Source organism: Castanea sativa, chromosome 3 (assembly GCF_040712315.1).
Source record: "Castanea sativa cultivar Marrone di Chiusa Pesio chromosome 3, ASM4071231v1".
NCBI classification, from domain to species: Eukaryota; Viridiplantae; Streptophyta; class Magnoliopsida; order Fagales; family Fagaceae; genus Castanea; species Castanea sativa.
Window position 1 is genome coordinate 33,547,834 of NC_134015.1, and position 21,392 is coordinate 33,569,225.

Here is a 21,392-nt window from a genome sequence, read left to right on the forward strand (position 1 = left end):
TGGATTTACAAAAATGGCCATCAACACAAGTAAATCTAACGATTAAGACTTACGTGAGTTCCGTACCCTCTAAAAAAAGAGGGCTACAGTTGAATGACCCAAACAAAAGTAATCTATTAATTCTACACGTTACTTTGTGTAATTTTTTCAAAAAAAAAAAAAAAGAAGTAATGGTCTCCCAAACATTTATTTTTTGTTTTCAGTATTTTGAAAATTGTTCTTAAAAGTGGAAACCAAACACAAAAATTATTATTTGAAAACTATTTTCAACTTCAAAAAATTTTCAATTTCAACAAAATAAACTATATTTGAAAATTGTTTTTATACTATTTAAAAAAAAAAAACTAAGGGTCTGTTTGGGATTTATTTATTTTGTTGAAATTGAAAATTTTTTGCTGAAATTACTGTAGATAAAGGTAAAAGTTAGCTAAAACAGTACAGTAGGACCCATGAATAGTATAAAAAAGTATAGTTGGTCCCATTAATAGTAGGAAAAATAAGCTAAATAGTAAAATAAACTGAGTTTTTAATTTTTGTCAAATACACACTAAACAAGCCCTTCTCCTTTTTATTTATTTTTTAGCATTTTAGTATTTTTCTCTATTATGTATACCAATTATTTTTTGTTCATTACTTATTGCGGTATTGTAGTCTGTTAAGATAATTGTGAGAAAATGTGTATGACAATTATTATTAGATATTTTGTGTTTTATTATTTATTGGTGGCGATTTTATAGGTATATCCGTATCCGTATATGTGTAATATGTCCCATCCCATTTCCATGGGTTTGGTTGGGGCAGGTGTTCAAGACAAACTAAAGCAGTAGGGAACAGTAGTAGTAGCAGTAGTAGGTGTGGTGTGTGGTGTGCGGTGTGCCGAACTAGTTTTGCTGTTGTCTTGTTCCTCTTTTTTAACAACCCATATATTTCCAATCATTTAATATTTAAAATTGCAAATTCCAATTTTTCTTCCTTGCCTCCTACCTTATTTTATATATTTATTTTTAGAGAGGGGTTATGTTCACAATATTTTTATAATATTTTTACAACAAATCATAGGTGGTTAGTTATTATTGGTTCAAATTTGAATTTAATACTAAGATTACTTTTTTGCCCCAACAATAACAACCAGTAACATCCTGCCACTTAAAATTTGTTGTAAAAATATTGTAAAAATGCCGTCAACATATCATTTTTCTTATTTTTAAGTACAAGTAAGAAGTAAATATTTGCCTACTTGGCTATTTTTAATTTTTAATTTAGTTTACTGTACTTCAACTAGGCTAAAAATTTATAGATTCATCTATCAGTCTGATCGATCCCCGTTTACTTTTTTATTTATTTATTTATTATACTCAAAAGAGAAGAGAAGAGAAGAGAAGAAGAAATATTTGATTGATATTTGGGGCTAAATCAAAATCAAAATCTAAAAATCAAAAATGGCTGTGCAAAGCATTACTACTACCAATCCTTTCCTCACCAAATCAGCAACTCTGTCTTTTACCTCAAAATGCAATGATTCTTTAGTTGTTGGAATTGGAGGTCAGAGGAGGAGAACACCAATTTTATGTGCTACCAACAACAATAGCAGCAGCAGCAGCAGCAATGAAAGCAGCAGCAGCAGCAAGAAAAGTGGAGGTGGTGCAGTGCCGAATTCGAATTATGTGGTTCCGCTTGACAAATCATTTACATCAACAAACTCATCTTGCATCACTCGCCCTCTTGTTGAGATCCTCAGAGACCTCAACAAGAGGATTCCTGACAATATCATCAAATCCTCTGATGATGATCACACTTCCTTCGCCACTTTCATCCCCTGGTATATATTTATCTATTTTTTTTCATTACCCATATCTTTATTTCTTGATCTACTACTTAAAGTTGCTTAATTTGGTGATTTGATCATGCTTATAGGTACCATGCAAATCGGATGTTGAGCTTCTACGCCCCTGGTTTGTCTACTTCTTCTTTCCTTTCCTTTCCTTTCTATGTCTATGTTTCAATTTTTCATCTTTTTGATAGGTAGTAGTTATTATGTGCCTCAATTTTTAACAATTCCCAACTATTGGATGTGAATCACTATATTGATATTTTATTCCTTGTACATTGTTTGATAATTCGATAGCTACAATGGGGGAGAGGGGGGATTTGACACGTCTTCCTTGAAAACACTCGGAAGTGTTAGTTACAAGGCTCTTGTACTTTGTTTGAAAACCTTCTGAATTTCTTGCTAGTTGCATCATTTTCGTGCTAGAGTGCTGTTAATTTTCATTTTCTTGCAAGTTTCCTTTTAGGAATGAATAATATGAACTCCTATGTAGTACACATTCTCTATATCAGAAAAATGATGCTACTATATATTGTAGACTATGGTTTTGGATGCACATACTTGTAGATCTTTTTAGCTGTTAACACCTTTTTGGCAGGATGGTGTGGAGAGATACGTGATGTTATATTCTCTGACAATGGAGGTGTGACTGTGGTTTATCGTGTCACCATACGTGGATCTGATGGAGAGGTATGACTTTTTGTTATCTGTAGTGTGATTTTTACCAGTATTTATGTGTTCTGTCTTTGGCCACTATCAGACAAAACTAGGAATGTTTCCATTTATGACATTACTTACATCGCTAACCATTTTTAATAGGACCTAGAAGTCATCACATGCTTAGCTATGTTCAAAATTGATCTAAAGTTTATGCTATTTGGTTTGACCTGATAATTAAACTAAGTGTTGTGGCTGCTGAAGGTATATGCATTTGTATGCTTGAAAGACATAACTGAGTAATTTCATGTGTCACTCTCACTTCTGGCTTAAAAAAATGAGCGTATTGAGAAAGAACAGTAAGTATCAGGCACATACTTGGCTAAATTGCCTCCATTCTTCCTTGACTCTTTTCTCAGTAAATCAATAATATATTATAAAAAAATGGGCAGAGCCCAAGTACATGGGAGTTATAAAAAAAATTAGAGAGTTTAGTTATCTTCTAATTAATTTTAATCAACTAAATTTTTTTTTGAGGAGGTTGTGAATTGAAACTTCTGGACCCTTGGTTCAAAGGAAGTTCGAATGCAAGTATAATGTGTCTATTTGACTTGTCAAAAAAAAAAAAAAAAAAAAAACAGAGCTTTCTTTAGGATTTTAGGTGAGTGTCCTCTAGATGAGCCAAATCAAGAGTCTTTAGTGTGTGCAAATGGAAAGATATTTCCATGCTTTGTTAGAGAGTTTTGGGTGGTCTTGTAGCTATTTGAGATAGGAATATAGATGGTCTAAAAGAATCACTGGGATCATGGTAAACCTCCCAAGGATTCATTGTACTGCATTTTATTTGGCTAATTAAGGGATCAAATGGTATAGATCTGATGAGGAAAGGAGAAATTTGATTTTGTATAGATCTAATATCAACTAGCCAAAAGATTTCACCTTTCAAGCAAATTGGCGTTTACAAAGGATTTAAGAAGAAGTTCCAGCAACAAAACAAGATAATTGCAAAGAGAAGATAGTAGCAGCTGTGTAGGAATTAAAGGTTGATTAAATGAGTTATTTAATACTATTTGGTAGAGAAACCACGTGAGGTTTTAGGGTTTGCAATAGTTAAGAGTAAGGGTTTGATTTAGGGCTGTAAGGAAGATGGAAAAGAGAGAAATTTATGGTGTTTAGACGCTGCACAACGAAAAAGAAGAAGAAGAAAACAGATAAGAGAAAGGGGGGAAAAGAATACACAAAAGCCAATGTGTATCAATACTCAAAACACAATAATACTTATTGCTAATGAGGGTGTTCTCCTTTTTGATATCAATAAACTTGTTACTTATAAAAAAAAAAAATCTTTATTACTCATTTGCCTCTTATTTGAGTATAATGACACACTTATGAAGACTAAATCTTAACTTTTTTCTAATAAAACTAATAAACCAAATCCTAATTAGACTACTAAATGAAAAACCTATAAGGTAAACAAAATAATAACTTTGAGTCAAAGAAAATAAACCTAAGATAGTTAGGATCTCCTAGAAAATTCTAGACACAACTAAATTATCAAAATACCCTTAATTTGCAAGAGGTGTAGAAATTATTGTTTTGGCCCTAAACACTGAAGTAACCATAAATTGACAATAAAAACCCAAATTGCGAATTGTTTTTAACCTAAAACACATATAACTAGATCTTTAGAACCATATGACTTTTGTTTTTCACACATTAACTGATGCAGGAGCATAACCAGAAACTATCTTAATATTTTATTTTGGATTTTCATTGGATAATTTTAGATTTTAATGTTTTTATTTATTTAGTTTGAATTGTGATAGGGATGGAATTTCATATCCTCAGATGAGGATTAGTTTTAGTATTTGGATTAGTATTTGAGTTCGATTAGGATTTGTTTTAGGATGTTTATTCATATCTCTTGAGATTCCTAGAAGCTCTATATAATGCTCCAGATGATTTATTTTGTAATCAAACTATTTAGATGATTATTCAGTGATTATTCATGCAAAGTTTGCACTTTGTTTGGTGGTGAATCCAAACAACCTTAGGCGGTGAAGCCTAAGGTCTATAGTGGGATTAATCTAGGTGGGATGCCTAGGTTGTCCTACATCACCAACCTAATAAAATAAGTCGTGAATGAATAGAATTCTGAAGTAGCAACAAATTAATTTTTTGTAATTGCATCATTCAACCCCCGGTAAAAAAAAAATAATAAAGAAAAAAAAAGCTTGGACTCAAGTTTTAATGTGTTGAATTGTAAGAACTCTTGAACTTGAAACCTGTACCAACTCTTCAATCACCTTTAGAAGAATTACGGATAAAGAATCTTATTCTCAACATACTTTTTCAATAGAATATCCTTCTTGATTTTTTTTTTGATAAGTAATAAAGATTTATTGATTCAAAAAAAGGACACCCATTTACACGGGGAGTATATAGGGGTGTATAGATCAAATACAAACATTACATAAATCAAGTAAATCCAAAATAGAAGAAAAGGGTTGGTTTCTCCACACTAATAATCAATCCAATAAGGTTCTTTTTTTTATTTATAAGTAACGTAAAAATATTATTAATAAAAAAAAAGTGCCAAACCGAGTACATTGGGGATGTATTATTGGGGCACAAATTAGGAAACAAACGTACAACGGTCAAGAAAAATAGGAAGGGAAGAACAAGAAAAATGAGAAAAGATCACAGTCCATTCAAAGAGAGTGTGCAAGAAAAAAGACTTAATCTCTAACAAAGAACGTTCACAACCCTCAAAGCTTCTAGCATTCTTTTCACGCCAAATGCACCAAATCAAATAATGAGGCACTAATTTCCAAACATCAATGTGACGATGTCGCGCAAACTTTCCTTGCCAAGTCTCAAACAACTCAAGAACAGTATGAGGCATAACCCATTTAATACCAAACAAGCAGAAAACCAAAGACCACTACTCCCAAGCTATGGAGCAATGAAGTAGATGATGATCCACCGACTCCCCACAACTCTTACACATATAGCACCAGTCAAGCACTATCACATGTCTTTTACGAAGGTTGTCTGTTGTTAAGATCTTACCTAAGGAAGCAGACCAAAAAAAGAAAGCCACCCTTGGAGGAACCTTCAAGTGCCATATCATTCTCCATGGGAAGGAAACAAGATTAGGAGGATAGAAGGTGCTATAATATCCTCCAACCTCAAAACCTCTATTTCTTGCAGGCTTCCAACAAACCTTATTTGGGCCAAACCCCCGCACTGTCGAAGAATAGACCAACCCCATAAACTGATGAAAGGCTTCTTCTTCCTAATTCTGTGGCGGACGACGAAATTGCTCATTCCAGTGAAACCTCCCAGCAGACCAACCTATAGCTTCAACCACTGAGGAATCCTTAGACCTACTAAGACTATAAAGCTCCGGAAAGGCCTCTTGGAAAGTACAATCCCACATGCTTCCAAAATTTCACTCTAGTACCAGCCCCCACATCATATACAAGGAGTTTAGAGAAGTTCATCCAGCCACTTCTAATGTATCTCCATAGGCTGACTCCATAAGGACTTGTCACCTTTTTTGTACACCAACCACCCCAAATATTCCCATATTTTGCCTCTATAACCCTCCTCCATAAAGCATCAGTCTCCATCCCATACCTCCATAACCATTTTCCTAGCAAAGCAGAATTAAAGCTTTCCAACCATCTTATACCCAACCCCCCTACTTGCAAAGGCTTACAGACATTGGCCCAATTAACTAAATGAATTTTAGATTCACCACCAATCCCATTCCATAGAAAATCTCTCTGTAATTTTTCCATACGCTTTGCCACCTTACCCGGTAAAGGAAGAAGGGAAAGAAAGTATGCAGGTAAAGACGAGAGTGAGCTTTTAATGAGTGTCACCTTACCCCCTTTAGACAAATACAATCTCTTCCAACCTGCTAACCTCCTCTCCATTCTCTCTAGGATAGGATTCCAAACAGATAAATCCTTAAACTTTGCACCTAATGGAAGGCCCAAATATTTCAATGGCAGAGAAGACTGCCCACACCCCAACAGATCAACCAAAGCCTCCAAATTGTGCACCCCACCAACAGGTACCAACTCAGATTTCTCCAAATTAATACGAAGCCTTGATACCTCCTCAAATCTAGCAAGAATCGCCCTCAAATTAGCAATCTGAGCATGTCATCTGCAAATAAAAGGTTAGACACCATTACTGATGGACTAGCCGTACTACCCACAAAAAAGCCTGAGAAATGCCCAGCGGAGGCAGCCACATCCAACATACGACTTAAGGCCTCCATCACAATATCAAACAACAAAGGAGATAATGGATCCCCTTACCGAAGCCCCCTAGAACTTCCAAAGAAATCAGATGGGCTACCATTGATCAGAATGGAAAACTTTACGGTTGAAATACAATACCTTATCCATTTTCTCCATTTCTCTGAGAAACCACAACGCTGAAGCATATACATTAAAAAATCCCAACTCACATGATTGTACGCCTTCTCCACATCCAATTTACACAACACACCTGGAACTCCTGACTTCAATCTACTATCAATACATTTAGAAGCAATAAATACAGAATCCAAAATCTGTCTACCCTTCACAAAAGCATTTTGTGAATCTGAAATAAGCCCATGCGCCACCCTACGGAGCCGATTAGCCAACACCTTAGAAATAATCTTATAGATCCCACCAACTAAGCTAATAGGCCGAAAGTCCTTGACCTCCACCATATCCACTTTCTTGGGAATAAGGGTAAGGAACGAAGCATTAAGACTCTTCTCAAACACCGCCTGAGTATGAAAATTGTGAAATACAACCATAATTTCTGTTTTCAAAACACCCCAGCAAGACTGGAAGAATGCCATGGAAAAGCCATCCGGGCGAGGTGCCTTATCACCATTAAAATCATTGATCACCCCAATGACACCACATCAAACAATGAGCAACGATCCATATATATCCGTTACGATGACGACCAAATTGACCTTGCCAGCAAGCAAGAAGCTCAACAACAGACTTTGGCATAACCTAACATACTCCAAATAAACCAAAAACCATAGCCCACAGACCCATAGCAATCAGACAATGAAGGAAGAGATGGTCAACAATTTCATTATTACACTTGCACATACCGCACCAATCCAAAATGCATACCTTTCTTTTCCTTAAACTGTCAATTGTCAGACTTTTTCCCAAGGCAGCAGTCCATGCAAAGAAAGCCACTCTAGAAGGAATCTTCTCCTTCCAAATGCGCTTCCAAGGGAAAAATTGATCACTATGACCAGCAAGAAGATGGTAATATGCACTAACCATAATCCCCTTACTCTTATTAGGTTGCTAGCACCTCTTATACTCCCCAATCCTCCTTACAAGAGTGCCATAAATGGCATCCATGAAACTCCAAAAAGCTTCTAATTCCCAATCATGCACGTCCCTAAAGAAATGTATATCCCAATGAAGGACTCCATTGGTGTACTTCATTAGATCAGCCACAATTGCCTCTTTGTTTCGACAAATCCTAAATGATTTGGGATAGCATTCAGCAAGAATAGTCGTTCCACACCACCAGTCTAGCCAGAACTGCACCTTTGATTCGTCTCCAATTTCATACAAGATAAACGTAGACAAAGAGGGTCACCCCCGTCTAATATATTCCACAAACTGACCCCATAGGGACTAGAGATTGAGCTAGAACACCAACCACCCCTCCTTGAATTGACTAATTGTTGTAACATTGCTGTCTTCGTTGGTCTTGACTTTTCCATGATTAGCTTTATGCTCATCTTGTTTCTTTGAGGCCTCCATTGCCCTTGTGCATTCCTTTGGTTGTCCTTGAAATTGAATTAATGGTGAATTGTAAGGCTGAGCTTCTATCTTCAATGTGACACCTTGATGCAATGAACCCATACCCGATTGAGGCTGCTGTGCCAATGAATTATTAGTGCTAAATCCGTGAGGTCCTAAAAGGGTAATGAATGCAATATTTGCCAACATGGACGTGATGGATAAACTTAGGTCTAGATTAGAATATCTATATTCTTGATCAGTCTTTGTTCTAGAAAGATTTTCTTTTTCTAAAATTGCAGCTGATAATTTATCTAAAGTTTCTTGTATAGATGACAATTCTTCTGGCTTTGCTTCCACTGAATACACCCTTTCATTCACTTTTTGCAAAAGTTCTATTTTTTCCTTTAAAATCTTGAGAAAAAGGCTTTGAACATCAAAAATAGTTCCATGATAGTCACCATTCTGGACTAGAATAATAAATTTCAGCAAGATTATTATCTTAGGATTTTCACTCTAATACCAATTTGGGGAAATCTATCTAGGACTTGTGGCTGTGCTTGTGTAGGACTTTTTGATCCCCTGGAGTAATGGTTTTTCTTCCTTATTACCCTTTTCTTGGTTGGGCATCGCCTGCTTGATACTGATAATTAGCACCAATTATTTTCTAACTATGGTCTATAACTCTTTTGTATAAATTTCCATTTCTTTGATTCTTTTGCCAATCTTCCACCTATTTTAGCATTCGAATTTCTTGCTTTTGCAGTTGGTCTTTGATGTTAGTGTTCCTACTTTACAAACCAGGAAACTAAGGCCATGTTTTGTGGTGTGAAAATTAAGAGGGGAGAGGAAGAGTTTGGAGGGAGGAAAGTTGGGGCTTGGGGGTTTAATATGGACGGGAAAGTGTGGGAAAGTCCATTGTGGTGTCTGGAGATGAAAGTAACAAAGAGAGGGGGGGGGGGGGGGGGCGGGGTGGAGGAAGAAGAGAGAAACAATGGTTAATAGTGCCATGTAATCTAAAGAATGCCACCTCAATTAAAAAAACGCTGCATCGACATGTTGTTACCCATTAAATAAATAAAGAATGGAAAATTGACTGACCTTTTAAAATTTGAGAGACTAAAATCGAACCTTTTAAGGGACCAAAATCAAACTCACCCTAAGTTTCAAGAACCAGATTATTAGTTTATGATTTTTCCAAAATTTTAGGATTCTCTTTAATTCTTTTTTTCAAATTTATTTGTCTGTTGGAAGCCCATTGGATTGGAATTTTTGGGGTTGGGTATGGATTCTCAACATTTTAGTCAGGATCTGCATATGAAATCTTTTATGCAATTCTATCATATTTGTAGTAGCCATTCTATTCTATCTGAAGTCATACTCTTTGCTACTTCCTTAATGGTCCTTAATAGATGTGTCATTTTTTTTATTACTTCTATTGATATTAGTTTTTTGTTTTCCCCTACCTTGAAACAACTCGTTCTTTTCCACTGGTCCATCAGTCGCTTTCCTTCAAATATAGCCGAACTGTCTCAAGCTATTCACCCAAATCTTCTCATCTTTTCATCAATAGGAGCCACCCCTATCTTTAAGTGAATTTTTTCATTTCTAATTTTATATTTCCTTGTATTTTCACTTATCCATCTAAACATTCTTATTAGAAGACCATTGAAACTAGCTTAATGACCATCATAACCCTATTTAGTCTTGATTAAAGACCAAGAATAGAATATTTTCTGAAGCTATCACTCTGCTCATTTTCTATATTCTTTTTCATCCGTAGACATAACCCTTGACTACCATTTATCATGCCAATTCAGTTTATTTAAAAGTTTCTCTTTAAACTCCTTGTCCATGTTTCAAGGGGTTTTATTTATTTATTATCTTCTCCTTTGTTTACTTTTATTAAAAACTAGTCGGAAACCTGTGCGACGCATGGGAAAACTTTGCCTAAAAGTATGTTGGTCTTGAGCTTTGCATAGAAAGTATAACTAAATTATATTGGTCTCAAAGTGAAACAATAAATATTACAGGAAGACTTAAAAAAAAAATTGGTGTATCTAACTAAAAGTTTTTGTAGTCCTCTCTAGTTTCTATTTTGGGATACCAAAATTATTTTTGCATCATAGATTTTATGCCAAATATTTGTGGCTAGAATCCTATAAATTGTTTAGATTTTCAGAAAGGACAAATGCTATTAGAATCTACTAAAAGGACAAATGCTATTAGAATCTATTACCGCAGTATCTCAATTGTTTGTCAATATGATCTGAACTTATGATCATCTTTATGCTTATGATGGACCTACCACTTTCATGCATTTGTGTAAAGATAAATAAAAACCTGCAATTTGAAGGTACACAAGCAGTTTGATCCAAATTTTAGTGAATTTCTTAATCAGTTGTAGGAGCATATCAAAAGTTGTTAACAAATTGGTTTTCATACCTACTACCATAGCATCACAGACGACTCAAAATTTAATATGAATATAGTTGAATGCAATATAACTATTGGTGACCGTGCCATGTCACATAGCATTTGACATTTTCTGTTAACACGGAAAATTCTTAGGTACTCCTAGAGCATAGCAAAATGGTGCTCCCTTCTCTTACATTTATGATGGACCGCACCATGAATTTAATGAGTGGACTCTACCATAAATGCGAGATAAGGGAGCACTATTCACCGTGCTCTAGAAGTACCTAAAAATTACTTCTATAACATAGCAAGAGAAGCACTCGTTATCTTAGTAGACAATCCTTTCAATGTGTAGCCTATTGGTAAGATTGAATCATTGAATATTATCTTCAATTTGGGGAATCCTAATATAGCTCTCAAAATATGAGAGAGAGAGAGAGAGAGAGAAGTTTTGGAAGAGGAAGAGAAAATAGAGTGGTGGGATTGTGTTTTTTTTGATAGGTAAGAAAAAAGTATATTCAAAAAAAATGTTAGATGCAAATTAGCACCAGCATATCAAAAGTACAAAAAAGATGGAAAAGCAAAAAACATAAAAAGACATTAATTACAAAGAAAGAGAGCTAAGGAATAGAGGAAGAGAGTCAATAGATGCGAGTCTCCAAGCCTAGCCCAATCAAATAGGGAACCAGAAAAGAGAGCCAACATTTGGTCCTCGGATCTATCCAAATCCTCAAACGTTCGCCGATTGCGTTCCTTCCAAATACACCACATCAAATACAACGGAACTAAGTTCCAAATGTAAGATGAATGCTTCTTCAACCAATTCCACCAACTAAATAGAAAATCTGACACCGTACATGAGGGAACCCATGAAATCCCAAAAATCTGAAAGACAAAGCACCATTGCCGATAAGCCTTTCCACAATGTAACAACAAATGATCCACTCTCTCACCACAGCAACGACACATAATGCACTAGTCAACAAAATCAAAGCCTCTAAGCAGCAAGTTATTGCCCATGAGGATCCTATCCCATGTGGCCAAACAAAGAAAGAAGCACGCCGGGGTGCCTTATCCTTCCAAATACATTTCCATGGAAAAACAATGGAAGAAGAGCTATGTTACTTTGCTTTACATAGACGGGCTGAATTAAGACTTGAAAAATGAGTATGAACGTCGATTTGGTTAGATAGGATTATTGAATCTGAACTACAAACCATTGTTTGTAAAGAAGTTGAAGAGTGTGTGTAGTATGAAGGGAAGCTAATACGGAGAAAGAGCGCTTTTAAATGAGTTAGGGTCTTAGTTTGCAAGTTTCATCTACACATGAGGGAGGAGAAAGAGAGTTTGTAAATTGGTTAGGGTCTGGGCTTTCATCTACACATGGGAAAGGATCATGCTTAGGTCATAATATAGAAGAGAATAAGTGGGCTTGGGTTTTTCATAAGGTTTGGTTTAATTTTTAACAACAGCCCATATTTTAGATAATATTAAAAAGAAGTTAACATGATTTTTTGGGTAACAGTATTAACAACTTAATGAGAAGAGGTTAAATGCAATATTAGAGCGCCACATGGTAAGAGCTCATGCACTTTCAAATGAGTTCTCTGCTTTTATATATATATATATAGATTAGATTCTCCGCCAAAGGCCTTGTAGCTAAATTGACACCTCCCTATGCACAGAGTGCTTAGCGGATTGGGGAGAAAGGGTTCGAGCTGCGGGGTAAGCAGTATATTGTAATTATCTTTCAAAAAAAGATTAGATTCCCCAGTTCGTTTTGGAGCTGTAGGTCTCTATTTTAGGGGTAAGGCAGGATATTTATTGGGATTTAAGTAGGTTTACTTCGAAGCCTTCATTCATATTAAATGACAATTAAGGAGCAGAGCTGGGTTACGGTTTTTATATGGGGTGTCTGAATTATATGCGTTCCTGCAGATAAGTATTTAAATTAAAACAGGGAATGATGAATTCTTTTTAATGTTAGCAATGGATGTTCTTCATAGACATATTTCCATTGGATTGAAGTCATATCTCATGATGAAATACCTACTGTTTGCTTTGAGCTGAATATTTGGTGCTGTTGGATGAATATTGATGGCAAACACCATTTCTAGAGTCACTTTTAGTATCACTGAGACATAATATACATATGTGATGAACCTTGCCTGAGAACTCTTAGTTCTAGGTAGTAATCTTGACTGGAAAAAGGTCAATAATCTAATGATGCATCTCTGTGGGTTCATTGTTTCAGAATTATACTAGTGACATTGGCAAGATAGTGTCAAAGAAAAAAACTCAGTGCGCTGGTTTCTTAAGTTGTGCATTATGTCATTGCCTAATGCTTGCATTAACTAAAGTCATGTGTTTCATTATTTTTCTAATGAGGAGGGTAGCAGTAAGTTAATGACTAGTGTAAAATTTAGTCACTCTATTATGAATTATTAATTATGAATATTTTGTCTGGCATACAGGCTTACCGTGAATCAACTGGGACAATATCGCCTGGTGATGGTCACATTGTGGATCCAGTTGCTGAAGCAGAGGAAATAGCATTCTGCAGAGCGTGTGCCCGGTTTGGCCTTGGCTTGTATCTCTATCACAAAGAATAGATGTTACAGATGGCAAGGAGGTTGACATTTCAATTATGTTATTTCATTTGTTGAGAACGTGATAGTACTTTCTGTCAGCCCTGCTGGTTGATGTACATATATTTAATAGATGTGAAGTGGTCATCTAGAATTCACAGATTATCCAGTTTGGATCGTGGAGAGAACCAAGCCTTTAAGATATTTTGTTTGGTTAAGTGAGTTTTTAAATTGCTTATAAATAAGACATTTTCCAGAAATTTAGAATGTTTATTTCACATTTTTGTTTAGGGAGAATGATGCCACTACTTATTAGTAAACCGAACATTTGGTGACTACTGACTACCACATGGATCTATTCGGAGTCCTAATTTTTAGACGCCTGAAAGAATAATGCATAAAAACTGGAAATGAAAAAAAAAAAAAAAAAAAGGTAATATTTTCTTGAATTCTAACATTCACATAAGACTCAACGCATTTTTAGTCCAAAAAAATTCTCATTAAGTTTAGCTAATCTATTATTTACGTACAACAATGTCAATCTCAATACTCTATCATTATTCTATAAATCTATTTAAATATTATTTTCTCTCTCCACAAACATTATTTATTTTTCACCATTCCTTCTCCAATTTCAAATCTCTCAAATCACCCACATCACTAGAAATCATAAATACCCAAAACAAACCCAACAACTAGGTAGTTTCACCGATCCACCATCAAAACCCGACAGACTTGAGGTTGGGTTTCAGACCAAGAGTGTTGAGCATTGAGCACCGCTCATGACAGAGCAGATTTGGTCCTTCAAGGCAAAATGTCCTGCACGGCTGCACCACGGGTATGCGAGTTGCAGAAGGGCAGATCTGGCAAACTAGATCGTTCGTGGCAACCTTCATCTGTTGAGAGAGAGAGAGAGAATAAAAAATTGTTTCTTAAGAATTTGTTAATGATTAGTAATTTAATAGAGTTATCGAGGTACTGTTCATTTGTGAATACTAAAATGGTGAGTTTGATGCACAATAGATTTGGGTAGGTTTAATAATTTTGTTGTTGATAAGTTATTTTGGTCCAATATTCCAAACATTATATATTTATTTTAAAGGAGGAGAGGGGAGTAAAGCATTGGGAGGGAGAATAAGTTAAATTACCATGTTTGGATTTTTTTAAGAGAGGGAGAGATTTGAACGGGTTTTAATTATTTTTAACCCCTCATTTTTAATTTTCCCAAATTAGAGAGATTTGGAAGGAGAGTATAACATAGAAATATTTGATCAAATGAATTATCAAATTTACTCTTATCATATTAACAAAATTACAAACTATGAAAAAGCTAAGGAGCTATTTGGATGGTGGAAACACTCTCACTCATCACTCAAAAACCATCACTCATCCCTTATCACTTAAAAATTCCCAAGTTACATCTTTGGCATGTTTCGCACTAGTTTTATCATTCTCATAACTCAAAATACTCACCTTTATGTGGGTCCCACTTACATGTTTAAGTACTTTTTTGTTTCCTGAGTTCTACTCTTGTTCATTTTGATTTCGAAGTTTATTAAGGACATTGGGTATATTGGGAGACCATAGTTCGTGTTCACCGCCTGTTGTACTTGACCCGTGCTCTTGCTTGATCGCCGTTCAGCTTGCCCACTGTCGGATGAAGGAGAGCGGCAATGACGAGGGAAGTGGCTCTCTCTTACTTAGGCTACAGATCAGCTAGCTATAGCTATTGACGTCTTCTCAAGCCGCCGGAGTGCTAGACCGAAGTGGGAGGGAGTGGTGGGTATGGATTCCAATTCGTGGAGCTTGAAGAGATGAAGAGACAGTGGATGGGTAATGAAGTGAAGAAGTGTATGTGGTTTGAGGCTTTGGAAATAAAGTTGTTGGTGATTTTACATGGGTGATGGGACAACACGCTGACTGTGGGGTCCATAGTGTGTCAAAATTTACAATCATGCCACCGTTACTTTGTTTCCATAACTCAAAACACCTCAAATTTGTTTCCAGTTTCTATAACTCATCACTCAATTTGATGAGAATTGATTGATGAAAACAAAAACTCAGAACAAATTCCAACAAGCGTTTGCTCCATGAGACCCACTAGTTTTGAGTGATGGGCGATGCAAACTCAGTGATGAGGAATGAAAACACCCAAATCCAAACAACCCCTACTTATTTCCCTCTCCCTTACTTAATTTTAAAACCATCCAAATAAGGTGAGGGATAACCATTCCTCGCTACTCTCCTCTCCCTCCAAACTTCCAAATATAGCATTAATACGTCCCCAGATAGTACACAACAGCAGTGACAGTAAACATTCTAGTCCCTTATTCACACAATTATTTTCGTCACAACTTAGCATCCATGTACAGTGACTTCAGATTTGTGGAGTACATATTTACATTTATCATAAGACAAAGTTGGGCACTCCTTGTGCCACCGAATCATTAACAGGGAAAAATGAGCAAGATGGTTGCTATACATCTACATCGTTTCTCTAACATTGTCTCAGTTTCCCTGAACTTGACGCGTATAAAAATATTTGTCACTTTGCGTTTTGCTTGGTTTTGTTCAGTCATCATGGCCTCAAAAGTTTTGGACCTGAATTGGAAGCCATCCAAGCTGTGATGGCATCAACAAGCAAGTCAACGTCCTTTGATATGTTTGCACGAAGGATCCTCGAGTCTACACCTAATGTGTTGCCTACTTCTTTGGCTACTGTCTCCCATGGAGTCCCAACAGTCAAATTTGCCAAAAGTTCGCTTCCACGGTTAACTGCATTTGCCATTGCTGGCGGGACGTCTGGGAGAGCCTGCAAAATCAACACATAATTTAAGTTGCTTACGTCTTTCACTGAGAGATGGACTAAACCCCTGGATATGCAAGTTAATTGTTCCACAAGTGACTAGCCATATGGCTAGTCATGCATGGAACTGCAACTAAATATTTGGTAAAAAAAATGTACCTGTTGCAAAGGAAGCCCATGATCACCAGGCAACAAGCGTATGGACATGTCCAGCATTGAACTAATGGCAGACTCTGAACTAAGCACCTGTGCTAGTGTCGAGGTTTCATCAATTGAATCATCCTTGAACTTTATGAGAAGATTCCTGGAAATCCCATAGTATGACTTTATCTGAAGAAATACAGAAAATCAGTATATGGATTGACAAACCTAGATAGAAGTTTCTAAAAAGAATACTCAGTGCAGAAAGTCTCAGGAACCTTTGCACCAAACTAAGTTGAAATGCCACAAATAGCAATGTGTCATAACAAGTTTTCCCAAGAGATCAGCCCACCCAAAGGAAATGTGTCCCTGACACAAGCACCATACGTAAATCATAATTGATACCATATACCATGCTACCCATTGGAGCACTAACAGTTGTCACGTACACCATCACAATTTTTTTTACCACCCATCTAATAAGGATAAAAAAGTATTCAGGTTCTTGAAGACCTAGAAGAGCTTCAGGTGGATAATGATTGGCAATCAAGTACTCTTTGATAATATAACTAATGTAAACCAATTGTGAAAAAAATTATATAATCCTAAAGGAAACAGAAATGACATCTACGAATACATAAACTAAAATTCAGCTGAAACATACTAATGGTTTAAAGTTTAACATACAAGTCTTCTTGTTTCTTCAGGTTTTGGAACGAAATCTTCTCTTCCCTTAACTAAGTCCATGTACAAAGGAGGGAGTTGCTCAACTAGAGGAAGAACTTGCTTCATAATGGGAGGGCTAAGGTTTTCTAATTGCTTCAAAGTCATCTCTGCCTGCAAGTATTTCATAAAAAAGAAAAGAAAAAAAGAGATCAGTCATCTATCTAGGAATCATTAATGCCAAACAATGAAATATGTCTTGGTGATTCTGCAAATCACTATACATCTTTTTCACAAGCTATTAGGAGTGCCAAAAGACAATTGTTAAGAGAAAATACATGCATAAAAATGCGCTCAAGACAGAGATGTGCGCACAAGTACCTAAGGCAAAAGCCAAAATATTCATGAGGAGCATACATTGTAAAGTTTAAGTAGACTAGATAGATCCAATCAGGATGATGGACAAAAACATTTACCGTTTATGCTGCCACCTCAAAACAATGGTTGATCAGAATCTTATACTTAAGTTAAAAGGAAGATTTTCAAAACATAAGAAACTTTATAAAGACCTGAAGATTTGAGTTAAGACTGAGGGAAAAACAAAGATGCCATTGGGCAGCTTTGAAAGTTGGGCTACCAGTTGTACAAAGCTGAAGAATACTAGGAGGAAAGAGAAGAACAGTATGGATGGTGCTTGAAAATAATGTAATAATGTTTAAATTTTCCTCCTTACATTCATTAAGAATGGATATGTTTTGGTATTTTAAGTATTTGAAGAGATGCTGATAATAGAATTGAAATACGAGTTGTAAGAACCATGATTTGAGAAGAATACTAAAGATGAATTACCAAATGATGTTGGGACTGGATACTAACCCCAAGGCGTATTGTTGGTGATGATGCAATTTGTGATAGTAGCGGTCCCATGCTTTGGGCCATTGGTACCAGAACAGGTGAGAACAAAGGGACAGCTAAGCTTGCCTCCTGCGATATCAACAGAAAGATTTGTCAATTTCAAATGATTTATATCTGTTTTCAAAGGCAGACTAGAATATGTAGAGTTCAACTTGTTTGCTACCAAAGGAAGAGAATTGAAGATGAAAAACATAAGAGAAAAGGATAGGATCTAATCTTAACCATGTCCAACCATGTAAGAAAATTAGTAAAGGAAGGCAATGAGAAGATTGTGTCAACCTGTCACTTCTAAAAGTACTCATATTTTGTGTGGATATGCTGACCCTTTTAAGTTTTCTCTCTCATCGCATTACCTCACTTGTGAGGTGTGAACTTTTGGTTGGGTCCAAACCCCAAAGAGAGAAGTTTACCTTTAATCATCTCACTTATCATGCATCACTTCAAAATTCATAGGTCAAAATACCCTTTTTTTTCCTTTTGATAAGTAGGTCAAAATACCTTGTTGTTGAATGCCATTAACACATTTCCACTTCTTTGAACAGCATATCTAGATCCTGATCAACAATTAAGTTGCCAATCTAATGAATTTCTGAAACTAAATCATTTACAACCATAGAGGCAAATTGGAAGATTTTTGTAATACCAATCAAAAGGTGGATGACAGATCCCAAAGAATGTCCAATGCCAAAAGTAGGAAGATCTTGTATCTGCATTATTAAGAATTTTTATTTTTATATATTTATTTATTTTCAATGATTCAAAAAATGCCTAGTTCTGCAAATAGCAACCAAAACTCACTGTTTCTTGCAGAAACCGACAACACCTATCAAATTTGAACTGGACCTCATCTGCAATATAGAAGTGATCAAATCCACTAGCATATGGAGTTGCAATCACCAATATACCCCTACATCACAAAGAAAAGGTTTTATGATTTTTTTTTTTTTTAAATTCATTAACAAAACTCTACAAGATTCCACTCACAAAGGATAGCCTAGAGAATTAAAAAAGCATTCAATCTGTAGAACAGAACATCCAAGGGCTAAATCCAACTTTAATATAAGAGAGAGAGAGAGAGAGAGAGAGAGAGAGAGAGAGAGAGAGAGAAGGTAGAATATGAGTAGACCTTAGTAGCCCAAGAGAGAGATTTCAGCACAATATTAAAATTTATCTCACAAAATATGGAATTTAGAGAATATGGAATGAAATGTGTATAAAACAAAACAAAAATTGAAAAAGATATCTGCATGTAGAAGAACCACACATCTATCAAAATGCATAACTAACAACCAAAGTGTTTGATTATCTTTTAATAGTGTCTGAAAAAAGTGACTCACTTTTCTGAAAGCCGCTCAAGGAACATACGGTAGGTAAGCTGAGGAGCAGCTCCAACAAATATACCACCAACAAAATGTACAACTGACTTGGGTGTTGAGTTTCTTGGTTTCAGAACCCATGCTCCCTGAGATAATATAATGACAAATCTTTAACAATGCTAAAGAAAATATCTTTCCAAAAAAAAAAGATATAAAGAGAAAAAAAAATGTGACTGCCAATTTGAGCTGGTATCAAACAAATGCTACACAATTGGGTGTAGGGTTTGTACTACTACAAGATATATAAAAAGCCTTTCAATCTATGATATTTAATATGTATTAATTCTTTAAACTCAACCCAACTCAATTAAGCCATGGTCGCAACTGATCATAGAGCGATAACTCCTTTGAGAGAGAGAGAGCTATTATGGCATGGTTCCCGTGCTGAAGCAAACATTGCACAAAATTTGAATAGAAATAATGGATCTTGTTATAATCTGTTTTTGAATTGCATAGTATTAATGGGAAATTTTCCAAATCCTTTAGCACAATGAAATATGGATATGACTCAGACCAAACGTTCCTGCATAAATTCCTTTCCATTTGATGGTGCAACAATAGTGATGCATGGATTTGGATCTGCCTCTAAGAAATAGATGCATAATTAGACAACTGATATGACATAAGCTCAAAACTGTAATCACGAAAAAAGTTAATTCTTGTATTGGGTGGCTCGCATTATTGATGTAGAGTATCATGACACTGGGAGTGGGAGTACCTAATAATAATGTCTGCAGAGGAAAAAAAAAATTCAGCAAAGCATCACTATTCACTAATGCTAACATGAAAAGTAAGCCCGTTGACCCTTCGCGACACATGAATCGAATTAGAATCCTTATAAACCTTGGGCAAAAAAAATTAAAAAAGAGACAAAACACACACACACAAACATACCTCGACTTCACTCCAATCTCCAAAACCGCTCCAACCAGCTTGTGATTGCCTTACAGTCTCCGTAAGTAATCTGCAAATATACACAAAAGAAAAGAAAAGAAAAGAAAAGCTAATAAGCTTATAGTTTCGAACTGCGTATAGCAAAACAGAAAGAGAAAAAAAGGTATAACCCACCTCTCAATATCTGAGTAAAGTTGAATTCCAGTTGGTTGTTGTGGTGGTGGTGGTGGTGGTGGTGGAGTTGGTGGTGGTGGTGGTAGTGGTTGTTGTTTATCATCAGAGTTGTAATAGATTCTGGTTGGTCTTCTGCAACGATTAACGAGCAGTTGAAAAGTGCGACGACGGTTGTTGGAGAAGCTGAGGTTAGTACAGGTACTTGTTGTTGTTTTTGGGTTTTTAACAATAGGCTCAAGAAGGTGGAGATGCGGATGCGGGGTCCCTACTCCTACTCCTAGACAAGAGGCCATCCCAAAACACCCAGAAAGAAAAGAGCTGACAAAAAACAAACCAAAGTTCAAATTGAAAAGCCAATCGCTCTCTCTCTCTTCCCCAAATCATATATATAAATAAATAAAATCTATCGGTATGTATCTGTTCTGTACAATAACAAGACAAGTAAAGTAACTAACACCCTTTGCGCCCAAGTCTTTCCCCCAATTCTTATCAACTGTCGATAGAGTATAGAGTATAGAGTATAGAGTATAGGAGTATTAAAAGAAACTGTGGACAAGGAATTGCGAGCTGGACCACAACTTTTTGTTGCGTGCCAAAAGCATAGTTGACAAATTAATAGCATAGTAAGATTTTTTTTTCCCTTTTTTTTACCATGTATCGTATAACATCGTGTATTGTAAGATACATAATATAAACATTTAATAAAATGTATATTCTTAATCAATTTTGAATATATTCAACTAATGATTAATTTATTCATCACTTATGTAATAATTTATAACAAATTAACTAAATAAATCAAACTAGCATGCGTTTATAATATACCCATTTAAATTTATTAAACTCAAAAGTAATAATATATTACAAATTACTCAAAATAATAATTTTTTTCAACATATTCATCGTATTGATTAATCAACTTCATCTAAGTAAGTGTTATTATCATGTTTATCATTTTACAAACTTTTTCTTTTATTGAAATTTTCTTCATCATTATCAACATTATCAACATTTACTATGTTCTTTTATTTTAATCATTTAAAAAAAGTCTTCTTGGCTTTTTAGTTGATTTCTTAGACTTATAACAATAATGACAAAAAAAAAATTATATTGAGAGTTAATACCTTATTCATAATATAGAAT

At 35.4% G+C, this 21,392-nt stretch overlaps 2 protein-coding genes across 4 annotated transcripts; one reads left to right on the forward strand and one right to left on the reverse strand.

Annotated features, from left to right (window-relative positions):
* Positions 1–1,276: 1,276 nt before the first annotated feature.
* Positions 1,277–13,540, forward strand: LOC142628091 (DNA repair RAD52-like protein 2, chloroplastic). The gene is made up of 4 exons (XM_075802061.1): positions 1,277–1,819; positions 1,915–1,952; positions 2,427–2,518; positions 13,167–13,540. Exons 1-4 carry the CDS (start codon positions 1,440–1,442, stop codon positions 13,302–13,304), a joined length of 648 nt encoding a protein of 215 aa, XP_075658176.1. The 5' UTR covers positions 1,277–1,439; the 3' UTR covers positions 13,305–13,540.
* Positions 13,541–15,585: 2,045 nt separating this feature from the next.
* LOC142629636 (uncharacterized) lies at positions 15,586–20,751 on the reverse strand. 3 transcript variants are annotated; one of them, XM_075803658.1, is made up of 10 exons: positions 20,250–20,751; positions 20,076–20,145; positions 19,143–19,267; positions 18,604–18,712; positions 18,449–18,512; positions 18,304–18,359; positions 17,767–17,874; positions 16,915–17,064; positions 16,246–16,416; positions 15,586–16,092 (listed from the first exon to the last, which is right to left on the reverse strand). In XM_075803658.1, exons 1-10 carry the CDS (start codon positions 20,540–20,542, stop codon positions 15,859–15,861), a joined length of 1,380 nt encoding a protein of 459 aa, XP_075659773.1. In that variant the 5' UTR covers positions 20,543–20,751; the 3' UTR covers positions 15,586–15,858. The 3 variants fall into 3 exon arrangements, with proteins under 3 accessions (XP_075659773.1, XP_075659772.1, XP_075659771.1); XM_075803657.1 differs by having other exon boundaries at positions 17,740–17,874; positions 19,143–19,263; positions 20,072–20,145; positions 20,250–20,637; XM_075803656.1 differs by having other exon boundaries at positions 17,740–17,874; positions 20,250–20,636.
* Positions 20,752–21,392: the final 641 nt, after the last annotated feature.